This window comes from Sinocyclocheilus anshuiensis, unplaced genomic scaffold, assembly GCF_001515605.1.
Source record: "Sinocyclocheilus anshuiensis isolate Anshui unplaced genomic scaffold, SAMN03320099.WGS_v1.1 scaffold3258, whole genome shotgun sequence".
NCBI classification, from domain to species: domain Eukaryota; kingdom Metazoa; phylum Chordata; class Actinopteri; order Cypriniformes; family Cyprinidae; genus Sinocyclocheilus; species Sinocyclocheilus anshuiensis.
The window spans coordinates 185496-205610 of record NW_015541488.1 but is presented as its reverse complement, the minus strand read 5'-3'; the positions used below and the strand labels follow the sequence as shown (position 1 = coordinate 205610).

Here is a 20115-nt window from a genome sequence, read left to right as displayed (position 1 = left end):
ACTCTAACGTCTATTTTAAGATTAAATGACTTCCTCAAATGTATGACAAGACAACGTGGGAAAAGGGCCAATGCTGTTAATATTACTGAAAATCTATCTAAAATACTGTTACTCTTTTGGGAAACGAGAAAAACAAAAATGACATAAAGATGAATAAACTCTACACATCAAACTAATGGCACATACAAGATCAAATACAAAATTAAAAACATACAAGGCTGAAAAATACTATTTTTTTTAAACTTTTTTTAAAGGTTTAAAAGTGCTAGAATTCAGATCAGCTCAAAGAAAACCCAGGGAGGACAAACTCAAAAATTACCAAAAGCCTTCTTTTATTCTGTTAAACACATATCGTCCTATTTCTTAAAAATAAATTATAATTTTTTTTTTCTTTTACGTTTGGATAGCTTCAAGCCAAACGACAAATATATGTGAATTGTCAATTTTGTCTGTACACAAAATGTACAGTTCAAATCATTTTAAATGACCTTTTATGTTTTCATTTTTTAAATGTTTTATTATTATTTATTGGGAAAATGACCAAAAATCCATGAATGCCTGTGAATCATTATCAGCCCACTAATAGAGCAGGATGTAGGGGAAAACAATGTTTTTGGCTTTCTTATGAAACAATTATTTCTAACAAAATCACTCTTAAAGTATAAGCAACACTAATTTAATTATTCTTTAGTTAGCAATTGTGCAAAAATAAGTTTCTTCTCCCCAGGTTTTTGGTATGAAAAAAATAAAATAAATGAGGTGATGCGTTGTATTGTTTTGAGGTCCTGTTTCAACAAACAGAAAATAATATAATGACAAAACGACTAGGCAATATCCCAATCAAATGTCCCATGCTTTGAATGTCAAAGACCAGGCTGGTGACTTCTTTGTGTCTCTTTTCAGACCCTTTTCATAAAATGTTCATTCGAATCAAAGCAGCTGAGGAACAGAGAAAACGGACAAACAGTTCACGTGTACTACTGTGCATGTTTTCTGCTAAAAGATCATTTGCAGTTTAAAATGTTTCCAGAGTGGTCTATGGTTGCTGGCAACCACAGCACAAAGAGCAGCATAATATTGTTTCGTCTTAGTTTTGCGATGTGGCCTTTTACCTTTCTATGGTCTTTCCTGCTTGTGAGATATTCACATTCACTATAAGCACAGATGTGGACACAAAATAGATTTACCCAAAGGGATGATGTGAAGCGAAAGAGAGAACTATATCTGTTTGTATGAGGCACTGCCTTCACTGCAGGTACATTGATCATCGGTTTCTTTCCACACAACCCTTCCTCACATGGCCATCGGTAATGAAAGATTATTTGGTAAGAACTTGTGCAGTCCACTTGCTGGGAAATGGCAACTTATAAGAGATTATATGACAAAAACTCCTCTAAATTCCAGTTTTTGTAATATCAAAACTGAACATTTCAGTGCGACGGTGTAAATGATCACGGAGGTTAAAATCTGTACAACCAAACACACAGACAGCATCAGTCAGGTCTGATCGAATACTGAGAATAAAAAACGCAAACTGAAACCTGGATCACATTTTGGGCCTCTAGTTCATGCTCTAAAGATTAAAGACTAGTCCATTCTACTGGATTATCCCACTATTAGTCTATTATATGCAGGTAAAATCCCACCCTATTCATCTCCTTTGACTCACATGGAAAAAAAAAAGGAACAGGAAAAGCTATAGGGAAAAGCTAATACTTCATCCATTTTGTTCAATATGATGCAAGATACATAATTCTGTAAACCTGCTAGACATTTTTTTAAATCCATCAGCAATTTTTTTTAATACAACTATCTAAATTACAAAATGTTCTTAAAAAGAAGCAAATATAATATATATTTTTGATGTGGTACTTCGTACACTGCAAAAAAATATTCTTGTTTTTGTTTTGTCTTTTTTTCCATTCACATATACCAGGGTTATCATTACAATGTATGTCTCTCTAAAATATAAACCTGACTAAAATACTTTTTTTTTCTTAAAATACATATATTTATATCATGATCTGGTGGGAAGGATGTGGAAGTGAGATATAGTTGCCACGGAGACTTAAAATTAGTACTGGAAGGAGGAAAACCATTTCCAGACTCAGATTGCTGTGGAGTATTCAAAAGTACTTGGGGGATGTTTGAACTTTATGTGTGCGTGTGTGTCCAATGGCAGTCTCTTTTCAGGAAGTGTGAAGGTAGAGTGGCGAAAGGGAGGGGATTTCAGTGGGTCACCTTGGCAACCCAAAGAGGTCAAGTGCCTTCTGCTGTAAACAAAGTGCTTCTTTTGAGATAAATTGTAAACCTGCAAGATTTTAATGTAAATTTCTTTTGCTTTAGTTCTGTCAGTGATCACATTGTACCAAATGAACAAATTGTGCAGTTTTTTTTACCCTCTTTGCCTTTCTATTATCAGTCCCTCTGCTTCTCTCACTTAAAAACTAGTTACTGACCATTCCAACAAGTGTAAATTTGTATTTGCAACCAAAAACCCTGGAAGAACACATTTTAGATTATATTTTCATCTAATCAGGTACACAGTATTTGTTTTTCAACTGATTTGGAAATTTGTAATAATAGTGATTTGATTTGAGTCTGGAATCAGATATAAACTTTTTTACAAAAAGAAAAAAAGAAACCAATTTCACTCCTTCATTCCTTCACTAATTCTTCCACTCCTGGCTATAAAGACGGTTTTAGTTTAAGGGCAACCAACTACTACCTGACTTTAAGCTTAACAGAATAGAGACAACAGAGCAAAGTCAGGCCTCACATTTGGAAAAGAAAACTAAATTCATATATCACTTCAAACTAGTCTTTCAGAGTCTCAAAGACAGATTAAGTTTTCTACATTAATCTTTTCCTTTTTCTACTAATATTATTACTTTATAAAGTATGCAGTACCATGCCTTACGGCCTACTGATGCTGCTGTCTAACTACAAAATTGTAGGAGAGGAGATGGTGGGAGAGGTTCAAAAGGGTATTCAAAAATCATAGCTAAAATTCAGACAGCCTAAATAAAAGCTAGATAATATTTCATATGCTTGTTTTCCTCCAGGCTCATTAAAAAGCTGTTGTGCGCTTTTTGTTAAGGATTCTATGTGTTCAAGTGTTCTACCTCCCCACCCCTAGGGGGAGCACTAATGCTCCTTTGCCCTGAGGCCCTGTGGCAGGCCAGGTTGGGGTGGGGACCTCATTGAAAGGCCTGGTGAAAGCGAGGCAGAGTGGTCGTACTGAGGCTAGAGCTGAACACTGGTGGGAGTGGGTGCAGAGACCCAAGACCGAGACCCCCACCGGGACCTGGTTGCTCCTGAGGTTGAGGTTGCAAAGAGGTAAGAGGCACTGCAGCTGTGGCAGCATGTGGTTCGGCAGCATGCGAAGATGCTGACGATGATGAGGAAGAGGAAGAAGAAATGGTGGAGGGCGTGGAATAACCCATCACCAGTCCTCCTGAACACATGGGGGCACTGTAGGGTGGCAGATTGAGTGGAAGAAATCCCAGTAGATGAGAAAAATCCATGTTAGCAGCGCACAAAGACTCAGCAATGACAGCGGGGCTCTTGGACATGAGTGGGTCCCCGCAAAGGTCATCCGACAATCCTGCCGGAGGTTCCATACCCTCCTTATTGGGTGAAGCTGCTGAGTGGGGGTCGGCTGAGGGTGGCGGAGGAACCTGGAGTCCACTCTGTAGATCCATCAGGAAACTCTCCATCTCCACCTTCAGGGGCTTGTCCAGCAGGTATGAGGTAGATCCGAGCTGGTACTTGGGCGGTGGCTGAGGGTGCTGCTGTTGCTGATTTTGTAGGGGAGGCTGCTGCTGATGTGGAGGTGGGGAGTGGTGATGATGGTGAGGGTGGTGATGGTGATGATGATGTGGGTGATGGTGGTGCAGTGATGATGGGGGCTCCATATGGCAACCCATTCCCATGGCAGTGGATAAAGACCCTGGAACCAGTGAGTGATGGTGGCCCACACCCGGATTGGACATGGCCTGGACATGATGAGGGTTGTACATGCCCATGGGAAAAGGGGTGGCACCATGGAAAGGCTTTGCCATCATTGAGTCCTTGGTAGGTCCCATGCTGCACATCATAGGGCTTATTTCTTCTTTCACAGCACAAGGTGGACACCCAGACCCAAGTAAACCCAACATATCTGGGGACTCTGTCTTGATCTTCAGAAACTCCTGTGAGTGGCTCTTCTTGACATGACGTGTCAGATGGTCCTTCCGCCCGAAACGTTGGGCACAGTACTGGCACAGGAAGTCTTTGCGTCCCGTGTGTACCACCATGTGTCGGCGAACATCCTTTCGTGTGTAAAAGCGACGATCACAGTGGTCACAGGGGTGTTTCTTCTCCTTGGTACCGCCTGAAGACTTGCCTGAGTGGCTCTTGAGGTGCTCCAAGAGTGCAGGCGTGCTCTCATAGCTTTGCAAGCACACCTTACAGGTAAGATCACCGGCTGTGGCTGAGTGCATGGCCATGTGGCGCTTGTAGCCCAGCTTTGTGTTATAGTGTTTGCCACACTCTTCGCACTTAAAGGCCTCTTTATTGGGGTCGTGAGTCTGCAGATGGTTTTTCAGGTGATCTTTGCGGTGAAACATCTTTTCACAAAATGAGCACTGATGAGTCTTCTGTGGGGAGTGTGTGGCCATATGCCTACAAAGGAGACAAAAATAGTTTTTAGCTAAAGATTGACACATTGGAAATTTCTAACTGAAATTTTGTATTCATTATGCTCATGTCAGACTGCAAGGGGACACTCTAAAGTAGGGGTGTCCAAACTTGGTCTTGGAGGGCCACTGTCCTGCAGAGTTTGGCTCCAAATTGCCTCAGCACACCTGCCTGATGTTTTTAGTATGCCTAGTAAAACCATGATTAGCTGGTTCAGGTGTGTTTAATTAGGGTTGGAATTAAACTCTGCAGGACAGTGGCCCTCCAGGAACAGGACTGGACACCTCCTGCTCCTGGATGAAAACCTTCCAGCATAGATAAGCTCCAACCAGCTACAACACACCTGCCTGAAAGTTTCTAGTAATCCTTAAGACCTTAATTAGCTGGTTCAATTGTGTTTAATTAAGGTTGCAGCTAAACTCTGCAGGAAGTTGGCCATCCAGTAGCTGGGTTGGACAAACATGCAACAAAAACGACAGCGATGAGAGAAGAGCAGCATCCGATCATTGGGACGAGGTTCATGTTTTCACTCATGTCTGACCTCGACAAAGATTTCACTGTTAAAGAAGGTGGAGCCCAGAGCACTCCCACCTATTATTATGTACTTGCCATGGACAAATGGCAGTTCAAAGCTGTTAAACAGCTTTTGGAAAGTTTTCCATAAAATTCACGTTGGCAAGGTGTTTTGAACCACCAAGACAAATTGGTGGTTTTGGCCAGATTTAGTTTAAAATTACATTACAAAAATTTATTCTTCTATTACACTTGAAGTATATTGTGGCCTTTACATGCAAGTAGCACCTACCTAAAGAGCTTATATTTGGAGCTGAAAGCCTTAGGGCAATGGGGCTGGGAACAGTGGAAAGGTTTCCCTCCTGTGTGACAGAACGCGTGGAGCCGGAGCTTATCCTGTGAGCTGAAGAGGGCACCGCACACCAAACACTCGTTCCCACTGCCTCTCCCTTCCCTCTCCCTCTCTTTCTCGTTCTCTGTCTCTCTTTCCGTCCTCCCTGGAGCGGGACCTCCAAACACTTTGGTGGCGCCTCGTCGTTCCTTGTCCTCCAGTGTCAGTGTGGCAATATGGTGTGGGGCATCGGCGGCAGATGCTGCCATGGCAGCCCTAGGGTGCCGTTGCCATTGAAACTCGGCCGTGGCTGCCCTGCCTTCCAGGCTCTGGTTCTATATCGCAGCGACGTTTAAGGGGATGCAGGCTCCTAAATTGTCTGCTATGTGTACAACATGTGACCAACAAAAAATAAATAAACAGTAGGCATTTTTAAGCATGTCGATTTATGTTTTGTTATGTTATGTTTACTTTATGTTACACACAGGGAGACATCTAAACACAGCACTTACACCCTTTTGTTTGTGCTGAAAACTTGTAATGTAAGTGCTTTTTCTGTCTTTTTTTGTTTACCTTCACACTCTCATCCAGTCCCACCTGCCATGACTGAGGCTGAGTAGATGACGAAAGTGCTCATCATTATCTTCACCCTTTCATAGAAAAAAAAGACATACATCATTGATTAGTGTTTCTCTTCAAATATCTGATTTCAATTTTGTTTTTTTCAAATATTTAAAAGTAACACTTTACAACAAGGTTTGTTAACATTAGTTAACTTGATCTAACTGTAAACAATACTTTAAGAGCATTTATTGAACTTAAATTCACAAGTTGTATATTTTACCATTATTTGCATTAAGAATTAACAACAAACAATATTTATGTATTACAAACATGTTAATAAATCAAATAAAAATGTATAAATATTTACATGAATCAAGATTAATAAATGTTTCATGTTCATGGTTGATCAGCAGACACATAAGCTCTAATATAATTTACAACAATAAAATCATGATTTATCTGACATTATGGGTTCCTTATATCAACATGAAGGTAAAATGTGCAACTGCCTGTGGGCATACTGTAACAATTGTAAAACACGTTTCCTGTGCCACTACGCTAGCTAGAGGGCAGTAATGTACAGAACTGTTAATAAACTGGGCAGTAACAGCAGTTGGCAGTTCTTCTCTTGCGATACCGCATCAACAATTGAGGTGCATAAAGTTAGCTTTGTGTGTCCATGCATGTTCTGTCATGCATGTGTGTGCATGTACTCCAGTGTTATGAAACCGTGTAAGGCTCCTGTAATCCTAAAGCAAACACAGACACAAAGCTGCCTCTAGGGATGACAAATAAATGAGCCCTTAAATAGCACTACCTGTTCCACAGAAAAATGTATACTTAAGTAAAACCCCATGGCACAAGTATCACACGATATTACCCCTTGGTAAAATAACAATTTTACCACTTTTATCATGGTTTATAAGACCTTGATTTTATTAATATTATATATTGGTGTACTTTGGCAAGATAACATGTCCACTGGTGTTCAAATAAATAAATAAATAAATACATGTTCATAATTCTTTTAGAATTAAGTATAGTGTTTTTATTACCATAATAATGGAGAGACTATTTGTACTTTTAAAAATAAATATCACATCATAAAACTAATGAAGGCAAAAGGTGATTAGAACAGTTCAAAGCTGTTTTTGAATATAATTTCATTATAGGTATTATAACTATAAACATAATAGGTTTTATAAATAACCTATATTTATATGTTTAACCTTTACTGTAATGTAATATTTATAGAGACAATATCAAAGAATCTCTCGTCAATGAATTATGATCACGATCAATGCAGGCACATTTGAGACTATGTTTTGTACACAGGGCCATACTCATACAACAGGAAACCCACCACAGCACCACCCTTCTCATGCTCCTGGCACATCAGTACCCTAGGGGCTTTCATTCATATACTTCCTTTGCTTTGGTAGTGAGTGATACACTCATATCCCTTTCCTGATTGTTACATTGCTTTACTTAAGTATTAAGTATTAAGCATTTAACATTAGTATGGGGTATTATGCATTAACATCCCTTTCCTGAAGGATGCAGCACTTTGTTTTAGTATTAATTATCAGTATTTGGTATGATACAGAATATTGTTTCTTTCTTCATCTCTCTATCTCTCATGAGTTAACCTCTAGTCAATGGCCATTTTGGTTAGAGTTCAAAATCCACCTGTTCCCTGCTGACCACACAGTTTCTAATGTGGCAAAAACAAAGAGTCACATGAGCCTAAAATGTAAACACTTGCAAACAAACACAGGTTACTCCTTTTATACAACAGACTTCATAACCAAGCAATAAACTACTGAGTATTTATTTGTTAATTAATTTGTTGGGGTCAACAATCAATACGTTTATTTAGCAAGGATGTATTAACTTGCTCTAAAGTGACAACGGCTTTTATAATGTCACAAAAGATTTATTTCAAATAAATGCTGTCCTTTTGAACTTTCTATCCATCGAAGAATCCTGGGAAAAAAATGCAGCATGGTTTCCACAAAAATACAAAGCAGCACATCTATTTTGAACATTGATCATAATAAGAACTGTTTCCTGAACAGCCAATCAGCATATTAGATTGATTTCTGAAGGAACATGTGACACTGAAGACTGGAGTAATGACTGCTGAAAAATTCAGCTTAGGTATCACTGGATTACATTACATAAAAAAAAATAAAAAAATTAGTTATTTTAAATTGTAACCATTTCACAATATTACATTTTTACTGTATTTTTGATCAAATAAAAGCAGCCTTGGTGAGCATAATAGAAAAAACAATCAATCAACCAACCCCAAACTTTTGAACAGTAGTGTAAATGAATGCATGATCGTCTATTAAAGTCAACAAAAAAATATATATATTCCACATTCCTTAACATGAACGATTCGGTGTATATTATTCTAAAGACATAAGTCTTCTGTCCATTCTGGCATGGGACACCCACTCTTCATCCAATCAAATTGCCAATGATAAACTTTACACAAGATATTTTTTCCTCACTGATTATCTTGTTTAATTCAGAAATATGTAACATTACAGAAGTAAACAAGTTGCAAATGACAATTCATGTTGACTTTAAAGTAGTATGTTTATCCATATGTATGTGGATAAGAGGAAGCGACAGCTGTGTGGCGCTGCTGCAGTCGTCACCCAGCGGGGAGGGTGCAGGGGGTGACACTACTCCATTCAGCTGCTCCAGGGAGCCCTGCGCCATTGTCATGCTTCTCCACCAAAAACATTCCACATGCATACATCCCATCCGTCACACAGCACATCTAACATGCTGTATGCACACTCAAATAAACACTGACTTGCAATTCTGACACTAAATCCAACCTATTCCCAACAATACTATCCAAATAGCTACCTATTAAAAAGTGACCAACATTCCTGCGTACAAGTGTATCCAGGTAATCTGAACAGTCTTTGAGCGTTTCATTAGAGTTTGACACATCAGTTAGTGGGGGTGTGCAGTTTATATATGACCATCCTCTCTGTAGGCCACACAAACTCACGCTGAATACTGCCACAGAGGGGGGAACTGGCCATCCATATTGGCTGCGTGTGTCTGAGGTTTTGTTTTGAGATTAAAGGGTTTTCACATTCCTCTGGCCTGGGGGTCAGAGGTCACCGTGTACACCATGCTGCCTCCTGTGTGCAGGTTTAACCCCTTCTGTCCGAAGGCAGAGAGTGAGAGAACAAACAGCTAATTCAAGGTCACAGACAGTCAAATACACTGTTACAGTGATCATAGACAAATACATAAGAAATCTGCGCCCAAAGAAATCGCCACACATTGCCACAGAAATTAAATAGCCATTTTTTGCAAGTCAAGGGCACATTCACCACCACTTTATGATTATCTATTAAAATATTTTGCTCCGCTCAACTGAATTCAACTGAGTGTTGCTCATTCAATCAATCAAACACTTTATATCAGGTGTCTTTAACTACTACGCATTTATGTACAGTTTTATGTACAATGTACTTATTGTGTACATGTTGTATTGCAAAACGCTGTTACTGAGTATGTTAGGTTTAAGGGTGGATTAAGTGGTAGAAGTTGGTTCAAAAGTGAAATTATAGATGTAAATACAGAAATTAAATATTACATTTTAGTAAAACGTAAAACACGCATGTACACAATAAGTACTTTGATCAAATGATTAATTTCAATGTTAGTACATAGTTATTAAAGACACTTAAAGTGGGTCTTTAACTTAAACTTTGAAAAACAAATTTATTATGTCTTAAAGTGACTAAAAATCTTCAGAAGACTTAAAATAGTACAGGGGGGGGGATCTTAATTTAATTTATTGTTTAATAATATAATGGTTTTTTTTTTTTTTTGTATAACCACTCATATGGCATATTTAGACCTAAACATTCAAAACACTGAACACAATACTGTGGTAATTTGAAAACCTAATTTTAGTGCAAAATATCAGTTTTTGGGCTATAATACTAGCATGAATAGTTTCTGCCCTTCTCATTGCTACATTCACAGTACAACCTTTAAACATTATAAAGAGGAAAGTTGTCAGAATTGTTTTCTATAATTATAACTCTTTATTTTTCAACTAGATTTCAACTATCAATAAGAGTAAAGCTTACAAGATGCTTAGACAAAGTCGGCAGAATAATTTTCTATACTGTAACACTTTATTTTGTTTAACTTAGAGCTATTATGTACTGTGAGTATGACTCTTGTTGCAGTATTACAAATATTTTATTTAAATAGATATAACAGATTGAATATTGACTCCAGCAAAATACTCTATCACTGAGAGAAATAGAGAGAATAGTAAGAGTACATAAAACCTTAAATATCTTATTTCCATTGAAAATTGTCAAAATATTTAGAGACAGATGTTTGTTTATGAAGCTACGCACAAAAATGATTTCAGCTGAAATTAGGACTGCCTGCTCCTGTCATGGAGTGACTTTTAAAACATCGACCCAATCAGAGAGCCCATCAAAAGGTCAGTGAGTGCACTTCTGGTGAACTTCCACCAGGGGGGAGGGACTTCCAAACAAGAACGATGGTTTGATTCGATCTGCACACAGGAATAAACTTCACCTGTCCTGGACTCAAATAAACAGAATCTATTCACTCAAATCACAAAATAAAAGTCAAAATATTTCATTTGACATGCAAACCACATCAGTTTCACTTATGGGTGAGATCAAACATACTCAGTCCTTTGGCAAATTAGAAAATAACAGATACATAAGACACATGAAACCAATAAAAACGCTGAAATTGAGAGATTTATTCAGCAGATAAACAGACAGGGCTATGTGAAGCCAAGTCTTCACGAGTCTCACGTCTGTCAGGGTTTTATTAACACAGAGGCACACGACCCTCAACGTGTTCCGGAAAAAAAGAAGTTCAGTTACCAAAAATAGCCTGTGAGTTCACCATACTGAGCTAAAGTGACAACAGCCGCGCTCGAGAGATGGAGACGAGTGAGATTACGAGAGTGTGGTAGTTAAGCAAAGCAACAGATGGCACAGAGAGTGAGTGAGAGAAAAGAATGTCAGAGAGGAAGGAAAGAGGAAGGAGAGAGAGAGAGAGAGAGAAAAGAAAGAAAGAGAGGGATGGAGGGAGGGAGGAGCTTTCGGTCAGTGATAGTCACACAGACTCCAGAGGGGAGGATGGCTAGTCATGCTTTACTGACCACATTGACAAGGGATGACAGGCAGAGGAAAGGGGAGCAACTGCAACAGGAGATGCCAGATATGAGACCTGCGGGGGACAGAGAGTATGTGTATGTGTGTGTGTGTGTGTTATCTTCATGTTCAGGGGCTTAAACACAACTTTTAACCTGAGGGCCGGTGAAAAAGCACAATGTGCACTTTGTCCAAGTCATTTCGGACCTGTAGTTACAAATCAACACTTGCTTATTTTCAAGTGTACTTTTTTAAACACTCGTAGCTGTTCGACAGTCTATCTGGTCACACTTCTTTCACTCCACCCGCACGGTGCTCTCTGTGGCGCTCGCTGTGACGGACAGGTTTCACTTCCTCAAACAGTGTCCGTTTGGACTGTACAGAAATCTTAGCGGAAAGCTGCCCTCCCTTCCCACCCTACTCACACAGAGGTAAAGGCCTGCCAAACCATCAACAGTTACACTGCACTGGCCCTGGCTACCAGCACGGGATGTGGCCACAATCTGCACCGTCTCCGCCCCCCTCCACATTAAACACATCCACCAGCCTGGGCACAAACACAGGGAAACGCAGCTATACTTAACCCTGCTGCGGTTGACCGTTACAGCAGGGCAGCTCACCTCATCTGCCTTGTGTTTGTCTCATTAGAACAGATTTGATTGGTGCATTTCATTCTTCACAATCGCTAAGGGAAGTGGTAAAGTGTTTCTTCAAAAGAATCTCACAGTGACAAGTAGATGACTAGAAACAAAAAGGACGATAAACAAAAAGGCATGATAAAACGGTACATAGGCCTATAACTTGTGCACTATATTTAAAATCCTTTGCTGTCATATGATAGATTTAAGAGAGGAAATCCATGAAAGTCTGTGAAATCACTTGCAATGTTTAATATGCAAATTCATTTATTGGTTAACTGTCCCATTGAAGTTGTCTTTAATGCATGGACAAAGCTAACCATTAGCATTTCCTTTCATTTCAATGGCAGTTGCTTGGCTGTTTTCCATTTTAATGTATTTAAAAATGTAATTTATTCCTGTGATGCAAAGGAATTTTCAGCATCATTACTCCAGTCTTCAGTGTCACATGATCCTTCAGAAATCATTCTAATATGCTGATTTGATGCTCAAGAAACATTTCCTATTATTACCAATATTGAAAAACTGTTCAGTGGTTTAATATTTTTGTGAAAAATTATACTTTATTTTTCGGGATACTTTGATTTATAGAAAAAAAAGCATTTATTTGGAACAGAAATCTTTTGTAAAATACGTCTTTATGCATCCTTGTTGAATAAAACTATGAATTTAAAATAAAATACAAAATAAAATCAGCAACATTTGAATGCTATCAATGAAGAAAGGTGTTTTTTACCTATAAATGGTGTAGTAACGGAATCTACCAGCATGCTAGCCAGATAAACCTTGACCCTTGAGTCATACATCAAAATCTGGATATTATGGGTGATGACTTCTAAAAAAAAAAAAAGGAAACTGAGAATCAGACCATATTTTACTAACAAATTACGCAAACCTGAGAAAGAAAGAAAGTTCATGCAATAATGAAAGTAAGTGACTGTGAGGAGAGCAAACCACTCACAGAATCCTACAGCTCAAGAATAACAATAGTTTATTTGCCCATGACTAGCTAACAAACACAAAGGTGCCACAACAGCTCCTCCATCTCTGATGCCAACAAAAACACACAGCACAGCTATCTTGCTTTCTTTCACTCCCTCTCCCTTGTTGTGCCATTCTTGTGGGCACATATGTGGGTTTACAGAAAAATAAACAGATTAAAGTTCTATTGAGGTAGAATTGCCAAAGAACAATTAATCACGCCATCCAAAAACGCTCCACTGAAGATCTCTCCCAGCAACGTGACAGAACAGATACATAAAGCTACAGCATAACACCTTTTCTAAAGTATATGACACTGTATAAATACAAGCACAACTGCAACATTTAAAGGGATAGTTCACCCAAAATAAAAAAAATCTGCAATCTCTCATTTACTCTCTCTCGTGTCGTTTAAAACCTTTATGGCTTTATTTATTTGGTGGTACACAAAGGAAGATATTTTGAAGAATGTTAACCAAATACTTTGAATACTGGTAACCAAACAGCTATGGCAACTTTTGACTTCTATTCTATGGACAATAAATAAACAAACAGACATATATTTTCAAAATCTCTTCTTTTGTATTCCACATAAGAAGTCATTTTCATCTTGAATATTACAGCTCAGCTTTATGTCATTTTTCTGGAAGAGTACTTCAGAGAGTCTCAAGTTCTTAAAGTCTACAGAAGAAACTAAGTCATACAGGTTTGGAATGACACGAGGTTGAATAAATTATGACAATTTTCATTTCATTATTCATTTTTTATTGAGTAAACTGAGTCTTTTAAGCAATACTGCATTCAAGTTTGTGTTCTATTGTAAATACAGCCGTGGTAAAATGACTTTGTTAGACACTACGTCACTGAGTGACTAAATTCACAATACAGCACAGCCTTGAGTGCTTTATAGTTTTTCTAAAATAGTTAATGCATATCTAAATTTAAATATGAAATAATTAATGCAAATGTTATTTTATGAGGGAAAAGTAATTCACCCAAGGGATAGTCCACCCAAAAAGGAAAATTGTGTCATTAATTACTCACCGTCATGTCATTCCAAACCCGTAAGACCTTCGTTCATCTTCGGAACACAAATTAAGATATTTTTGATGAAATGTGAGAGCTCTCAGACCCTGCATAGACAGCAACACAACTGTAATGTTCCAAGGTACAGAAACGTAGTAAGGACATCGGCAAAACAGTCCATGTGACATCAGTGGCTGAACTGCGAAGCTACGAGAATACTTTTTGTTGCTCAAAGAAAACAAAAATAACAGAATTTATTCAAAAATTCTTCTCCACCGAGTTACGTCTTCCGCCATTTTGGAGAGTGTCCAAGAACGTATTCGACGTAATCAGTGTTGTTTACATTCAGGGGAAGGCGTGCGTATGCGTTGTGATACTCTCTAAAATGGCGGAAGACGTAACTCGTCGGAGAAGAATTGTTGAATAAAGTCCTTTTTTTTTTCTTTGCGCACAAAAAGTATTCTCGTAGCTTCGCAAAATCGAAGTTAAGCCACCGATGTCACATGGACTGTTTTACCGATTTCCTTACTACGTTTCTGGACCTGGGAATATTATAGTTGCGTTGCTGTCTATGCAGGGTCTGAGAGCTCTCACATTTCATCAAAAATATCTTAATTTGTGTTCCGAAGATGAACGAAGGTCTTACGGGTTTGGAACGACATGAGGGTGAGTAATTAATGACAGAATTTTCATTTTGGGGTTAACTAACCCTTTAAACAGCCATCCTTCTGCTGGAACAGTGATCCTACACTAGTGGGTCATGACCCAAAAATGGGTTAAACAAGGTTAATATTTGCCTTATCGGGTGCCGAACAGTGATATACACAGTAGGTAGGTAAGAAATGTTCAGCATCATAGCTGTTAGCATCAACAGCACGACTGGAACGATCCATTTTGTAATTCAGAACAAACACCACATACAAAATTGCCCACATAAATCTGAAAAGTCAGCAAGAAATGTTTCCGCTCCATTGATTTTATAACCATTGACCCCCTCGGTGCACAAACACCACAGAGTAAACGGCACTATCTGCATCTCCTTTCATTCATCCTTTCTTCACGCTGAAAAAAGCTCTCAATATACTTGTAGCATGAAGACATCTGCCCGACACACGGACCCCACTTAACGACGCCTGAGAAAAAAGGAGGGAAAAGAAAATTAACAGGCTTCACAAACAAAGGCCAATTAAAATGGGTTCCCTCCCTGATCTAATTTGCGGCCGAGCAATGACAGAGCAAACACGCCGATGTTTAGCTGAAGGGGTGTTTTGCTTTAACTCTGATTTTGACTATCAGAAGCTACAAGCGCTGGATAACAGGAAAAGGCATGTGTGGAGTTAAAGACATCGCTGCCAGATGCCTTTCTGATTTCCTCAGAGATTCCCCTTGTGAATGCCGAAACACAACTTTAAGACAGGATGAGATCCTAAAGCTTTTTGGTTTCCACATAAATGTAAATATGCAGGTGATCTGAGGACAGAGAGCCAGAGCATGGTGGAGATAGATAAGAGGTTAAAGATATTTTGGGTTTTATATGTAGCTCTAGCATGTGGGGTTCACATTGTGGGTTGATGTTGATGTGACGGTGAATGGGGTGTGTGTGTGTATGTGTGTGTGTGTGTGTGTTGAGGTGAGTCAGGGGAAACCCCTTCTGGCAGGGAGTCCTGGTGGTGACACAGAGCTCCAGAACAGCAGGCATCCTGCCAGACAGCAATGTGCCAACTCTCTTCCTCTCTCTCCTGCACTCCCTACCGCATCCCTCAAACATTTCTCTCTATTAGAGCGTTTTAATGTCTCTGCTGTATATCTCATTCACCCTTTATTCTTTCATTCTGTCATTCGTTCAGTATTCTTACTCATGAGCTTCCTAAAATTGCTGTTACAGATGCAGTCCAAAGTTAACTTGGGTGGGTGAACTGAGAACTGGTATTTTGCATTATTTTTATTAAAACTATATTTTTGTTTAAACTACTTTTTTTCCAATTGCATATTAGTGACAGATGCTTGAGATGAGCTACTTCTTATTTCTTTGTAAAACTGCACCAGTAACCAAATATATGTTTTTAGTGGCTTATTGTGAAAATAAATATTATACACTACCATCAAAAAGTCTGGGGTAAAAAATAAATAAATAAATATATATATATATACTCCTATTCAGCAAGGATGCATTAAATTGATCAAAAGTGACAGTAAAGACATTTATAATGTTACAAAAATTTATATTTCAAATAAATGCTGTTCTTTTGAACGTTCTGTTAAACAGAGAATCATGAAAAAAGTATTACAAAAATATATATTTTTTTTGTGCACAACTGTTTTCAACATTGATAATAATAAAAAAGGTTTTCTTGAGCACCAAATCCACATAAACATTTCTGAGTAATGATGCTGAAAATCGAGCTTTGCTTCACATAAATAAATTACATTTTAAAATATATTCAACTAGAAAACAGTTATTTTAAATTGTAATATTATTTCACAACATTACTGTTTTTACTGAATTTTTGGTCAAATAAAAGCAGCCTTGGTGAGCAGAAGAGACTTTAAAAACATCAAATAATCTCATCAACTCCAAACTTTTTAACAGTAGTGTATATTAAAACATATTCACACGTAATATCCCTTACGCTTTATATTTACATGACAAGACACTAGTAATACTTGAAAGTAGTTTGTCAAAAAAAAAAACTGACTAGAAACATGGCGTCACAAGTAACTGAAACAACCTGATGTCGAAACTGTGTTGCTTAAATCTTTAATCCCAAACTTTTAATCACATCTAAATTGTACTTTTTACTTTTACAAGTTAAAGCTGCTAATAAAACTTCATTACTCACTCGCATAAACATCTGCACTTCTATTTAGACGTCACTAATCAAACAGTGTTTCAAACGAGTGTAGATTTTATTATAATGACATGAAAATATGCACACTAAAATCTGCTCTCTGTTTCTTCTCTCCCTTAGTTCTCTTTTCCTCTTTCAGACGTGGTCAGCAACAAACAATCTCTAAGTTAAGCTTCGTCAGCCAGCGCTGCTTAAAACAACAGGCATTGTTGCAATGACCTTTTTGTTTACAGATAACTGCAACACTTTACAAAAGACCTCTCTCTCGTTCAGCCTTTCCGTCAATCAACTCCAAAGTTAGCTAATTTTTTGTTTACTGCAGGAGAGCCCACCTCTCCCTCCTTTCCCGTCTGTATTTCCAAGGATGTGCAGTAAAGGAGAGACGAGGAGGAGGGGAGAGCGAAAGTTGTAAAAATAACATTCCTGCATAAACAAGCTCTGAAAATGGTGGCGGGGCAGAACACATTCCTCACATTTCTTTCGAAACGTGATCAGTTTCTGCATCTCACCGCCGGACGCTCCGTCAGAGAAATGACAGTCGCTGCAAGGTGGCAGACGTGTGTTTGTGGGACAGTGATATAGACACATTCATAACCCAAATAACATCTCTTTTGAGAGACTGCTTCACACTGGAGCGTTAGGTTCGGACTGAAGTTTGTCTGGATGTCAAAGTCAACTCCACTCCGCTCACATACACCGATATGAAATGCTGAAAAATACAGAATCAGGGAAAACTCCCAGTGCTGCTGAACTGTATCTCAGCACTTTTGGAATCAGATGAATTAATGCAATATTATTTAATCCAATTTTAATGTTTTGTATTATGATATATATGTATATATATATATATATATATATATATATATATTATTAGTTCAGTCAATAACTACAGTTATTTATAACACACAGTCCTGAACATTGCAATAAATAAAATAATAAACTGTATTATTATTTAATGCAAGCAGTTAAGCTTTTTAAACTGTTACCAAACTGTTTGAACATTTTCTTTGATTCAGAAGCCTCTTCACAGTATAGTTATTTTAATATCATTGAGAAACTAGTATAGTTTTTGTTAACATTTTGAATTCAATTTTATATTTAGATTTTCCATTTTCATTTTACTTTTAAAGTTTTAGTAATTTTATGGTGTGCTTTTGCCATTTTATTAGTTTTTTTTATATGTGTATATAGTTTTTACTAATTTTATTTCAGTTGAAGTACTTTTATGGCATGTTTTTGTCATTATATTAGTTTTTTAATATGTCTATATAGTTTAGTTTACTTTTTTATTTCAGTTTTAATCATTTTATGGTGTTTTTCTTGTTTTATCTGTTTGTTTTTTTTATGTGTCTATATAGCCTTTACAAATTTGTATTTCAGTTTCAGTAATTTTTGGTGTTTTTGTCATATATATATACTGTGTGCACTGAATTTATTTAATACACGAGTTTCACAATTTGAGTTGAATTACTGAAATAAATGAACTTTTCCATGACATTCTAATTTATTGAGATGCACCTGTATACATATAGTTTTTACTTTTTTCAGTTTTAGTCATTTTATTAGTTTAGTTATTGTATTAAGTTTTTATCATTTTTATTATTATTATTTAATGGGTCTATAGTTTTTAAATTTTTTTATTTCAGTTTTAGTTATTTTAGTACATTAAGTTGAACAGGAATGAGAAATGTTTCCCTGGTAACCAGCTGAAATATATATTTTTTATATTTATTTTGTTAATGTTTCTTTTATTTCAAGTAATGCAAATGTTTTTTATGGTTTTTATAGTTTTAGATTCAGTTAACTATAATAACCTTGCTCCACAGTTTTCACAGGTTTTTCTGTTTGAGATGCAGCTCAGTAAAAAAGTCACATGTTGATTCAGGAATCTCTCTGACAGATTCAGTTAATATATTCAGTGAAGGATTCATCACACTGATTGTAACTTACCAGTTGGAATCAGAGAATCTTACTGAACATTTGATTAAAAGCACCAGCTCAAAGAAGTCATGTGTTCACAAATCAGACTACACTGCTCATGCTGTATGTTTGTTTTTGGGTAGAGCTCACACGGACAGCTAACGTAGAAATAGAAAGATATTCAGGGTCTCACCACATTTGATATACAAACTACAAACTCACATTCACAATAGAACCACGAAAGAAATCTTACTCAAAAATACACACAGCTCAACAAATTTCTATGGCCATGTATCACTTCTTGTCTCCAAGTAAATTGTTTTCAGAGATGTCTCAGCAGACACAAGTCCTGTTCTGTGCATGTAAAACTGAGCTTCTGGTTGAACCAGGGTCTGCACCAGAGGCATCAGTGCAGATATTTGATGACTTATCAGAGAAGAACAAGCCTGAATTGTGATGCAGTGAGGTGGGGCCCTTCCATAAGGAATCTCTCGAAGCTTCTCTGATGACAGATAGAGATCAGCTATGCATTACAGCTCCCCTCCTTGCTCACACACACATAAAGACGTGCGTATTGATGTAGGCAATAAAGCTCTGGTGCACGAGTTCGCCGTACTGATGTGCAATGAAAATCCTGCATGAGGATAAAGAGAAAGAAAAAAGGGTTGTGGAGAGAAAGAGAGCGATGTGTGTGTGTCGGGGGGAGGACTCCCCGTAGGCCGTGAGGTGAAAGACACCGAGGCAGAGCAGTTATTCATTAAGACTCTATTCTCTCCTTCCCCGGAGCTAAAAACACTTGTTCTCCCTTCAATGGCCGTCTAACCTGGGGTGGTCTTCCAGCCCACTACCTACACCCACCAATCAACACCACAAATGCTGAGCTTCGTGATTATGTGCATGTGTATGTGTGCATGCAGATAAATTCCTTTTCATGCACAAAGACATTAAAAAGAAGGAACTTTTAATACTTAAAACTGTTAAGTAGAAATTCTTATTAGAATTCTTCTTATTATTATTAATAAAAAGGTCACTTTATTTTAAGTTACAATTCTCACTATTAACTAACTATTAACTACAACTTTTGCTGTTACTTCTTATTAATAGTTAGTAAGGTAGTTGTTAAGTTTAGGTATTGGGATTAAGGATGCAGAATATGGTCATGCAGAATATGTGCTTTATAAGCACTAATAAACAGCCAATATGCTAGTAATACTAGTTAACAGTGAGAATTGGTCCCTATGCTAAAGTGTTACCATTAAAAACATACAATTAAAAATAGAAATATTGAAATATTAAAAATAAAATAAAATATATGTGCATGTATTAAATGTATATTACAATAAAAATAATCCTTATTAAGAATACAAAATTGTAAATTACATAATAATAATAAAAATATTAAAATATTTAAAAAAATGTCA

The 20115-nt window shown here is 37.3% G+C and overlaps 1 protein-coding gene across 1 annotated transcript in view; it reads right to left on the bottom strand.

Moving 5' to 3' along the window:
• Positions 1-2939: 2939 nt before the first annotated feature.
• The window catches only part of LOC107690855 (zinc finger protein PLAGL2-like), a 33176-nt gene continuing 16000 nt past the window's right edge, over positions 2940-20115 (bottom strand). The window contains exons 2-4 of the mRNA XM_016489278.1: positions 6098-6174; positions 5486-5906; positions 2940-4665 (exon numbers count right to left, since the gene is read on the bottom strand). Coding sequence (XP_016344764.1) covers positions 3201-4665; positions 5486-5793 — 1773 coding nt within the window. The 5' untranslated portion in view covers positions 5794-5906; positions 6098-6174 and the 3' untranslated portion in view covers positions 2940-3200. The remainder of the gene's footprint in view (positions 4666-5485; positions 5907-6097; positions 6175-20115) is intronic.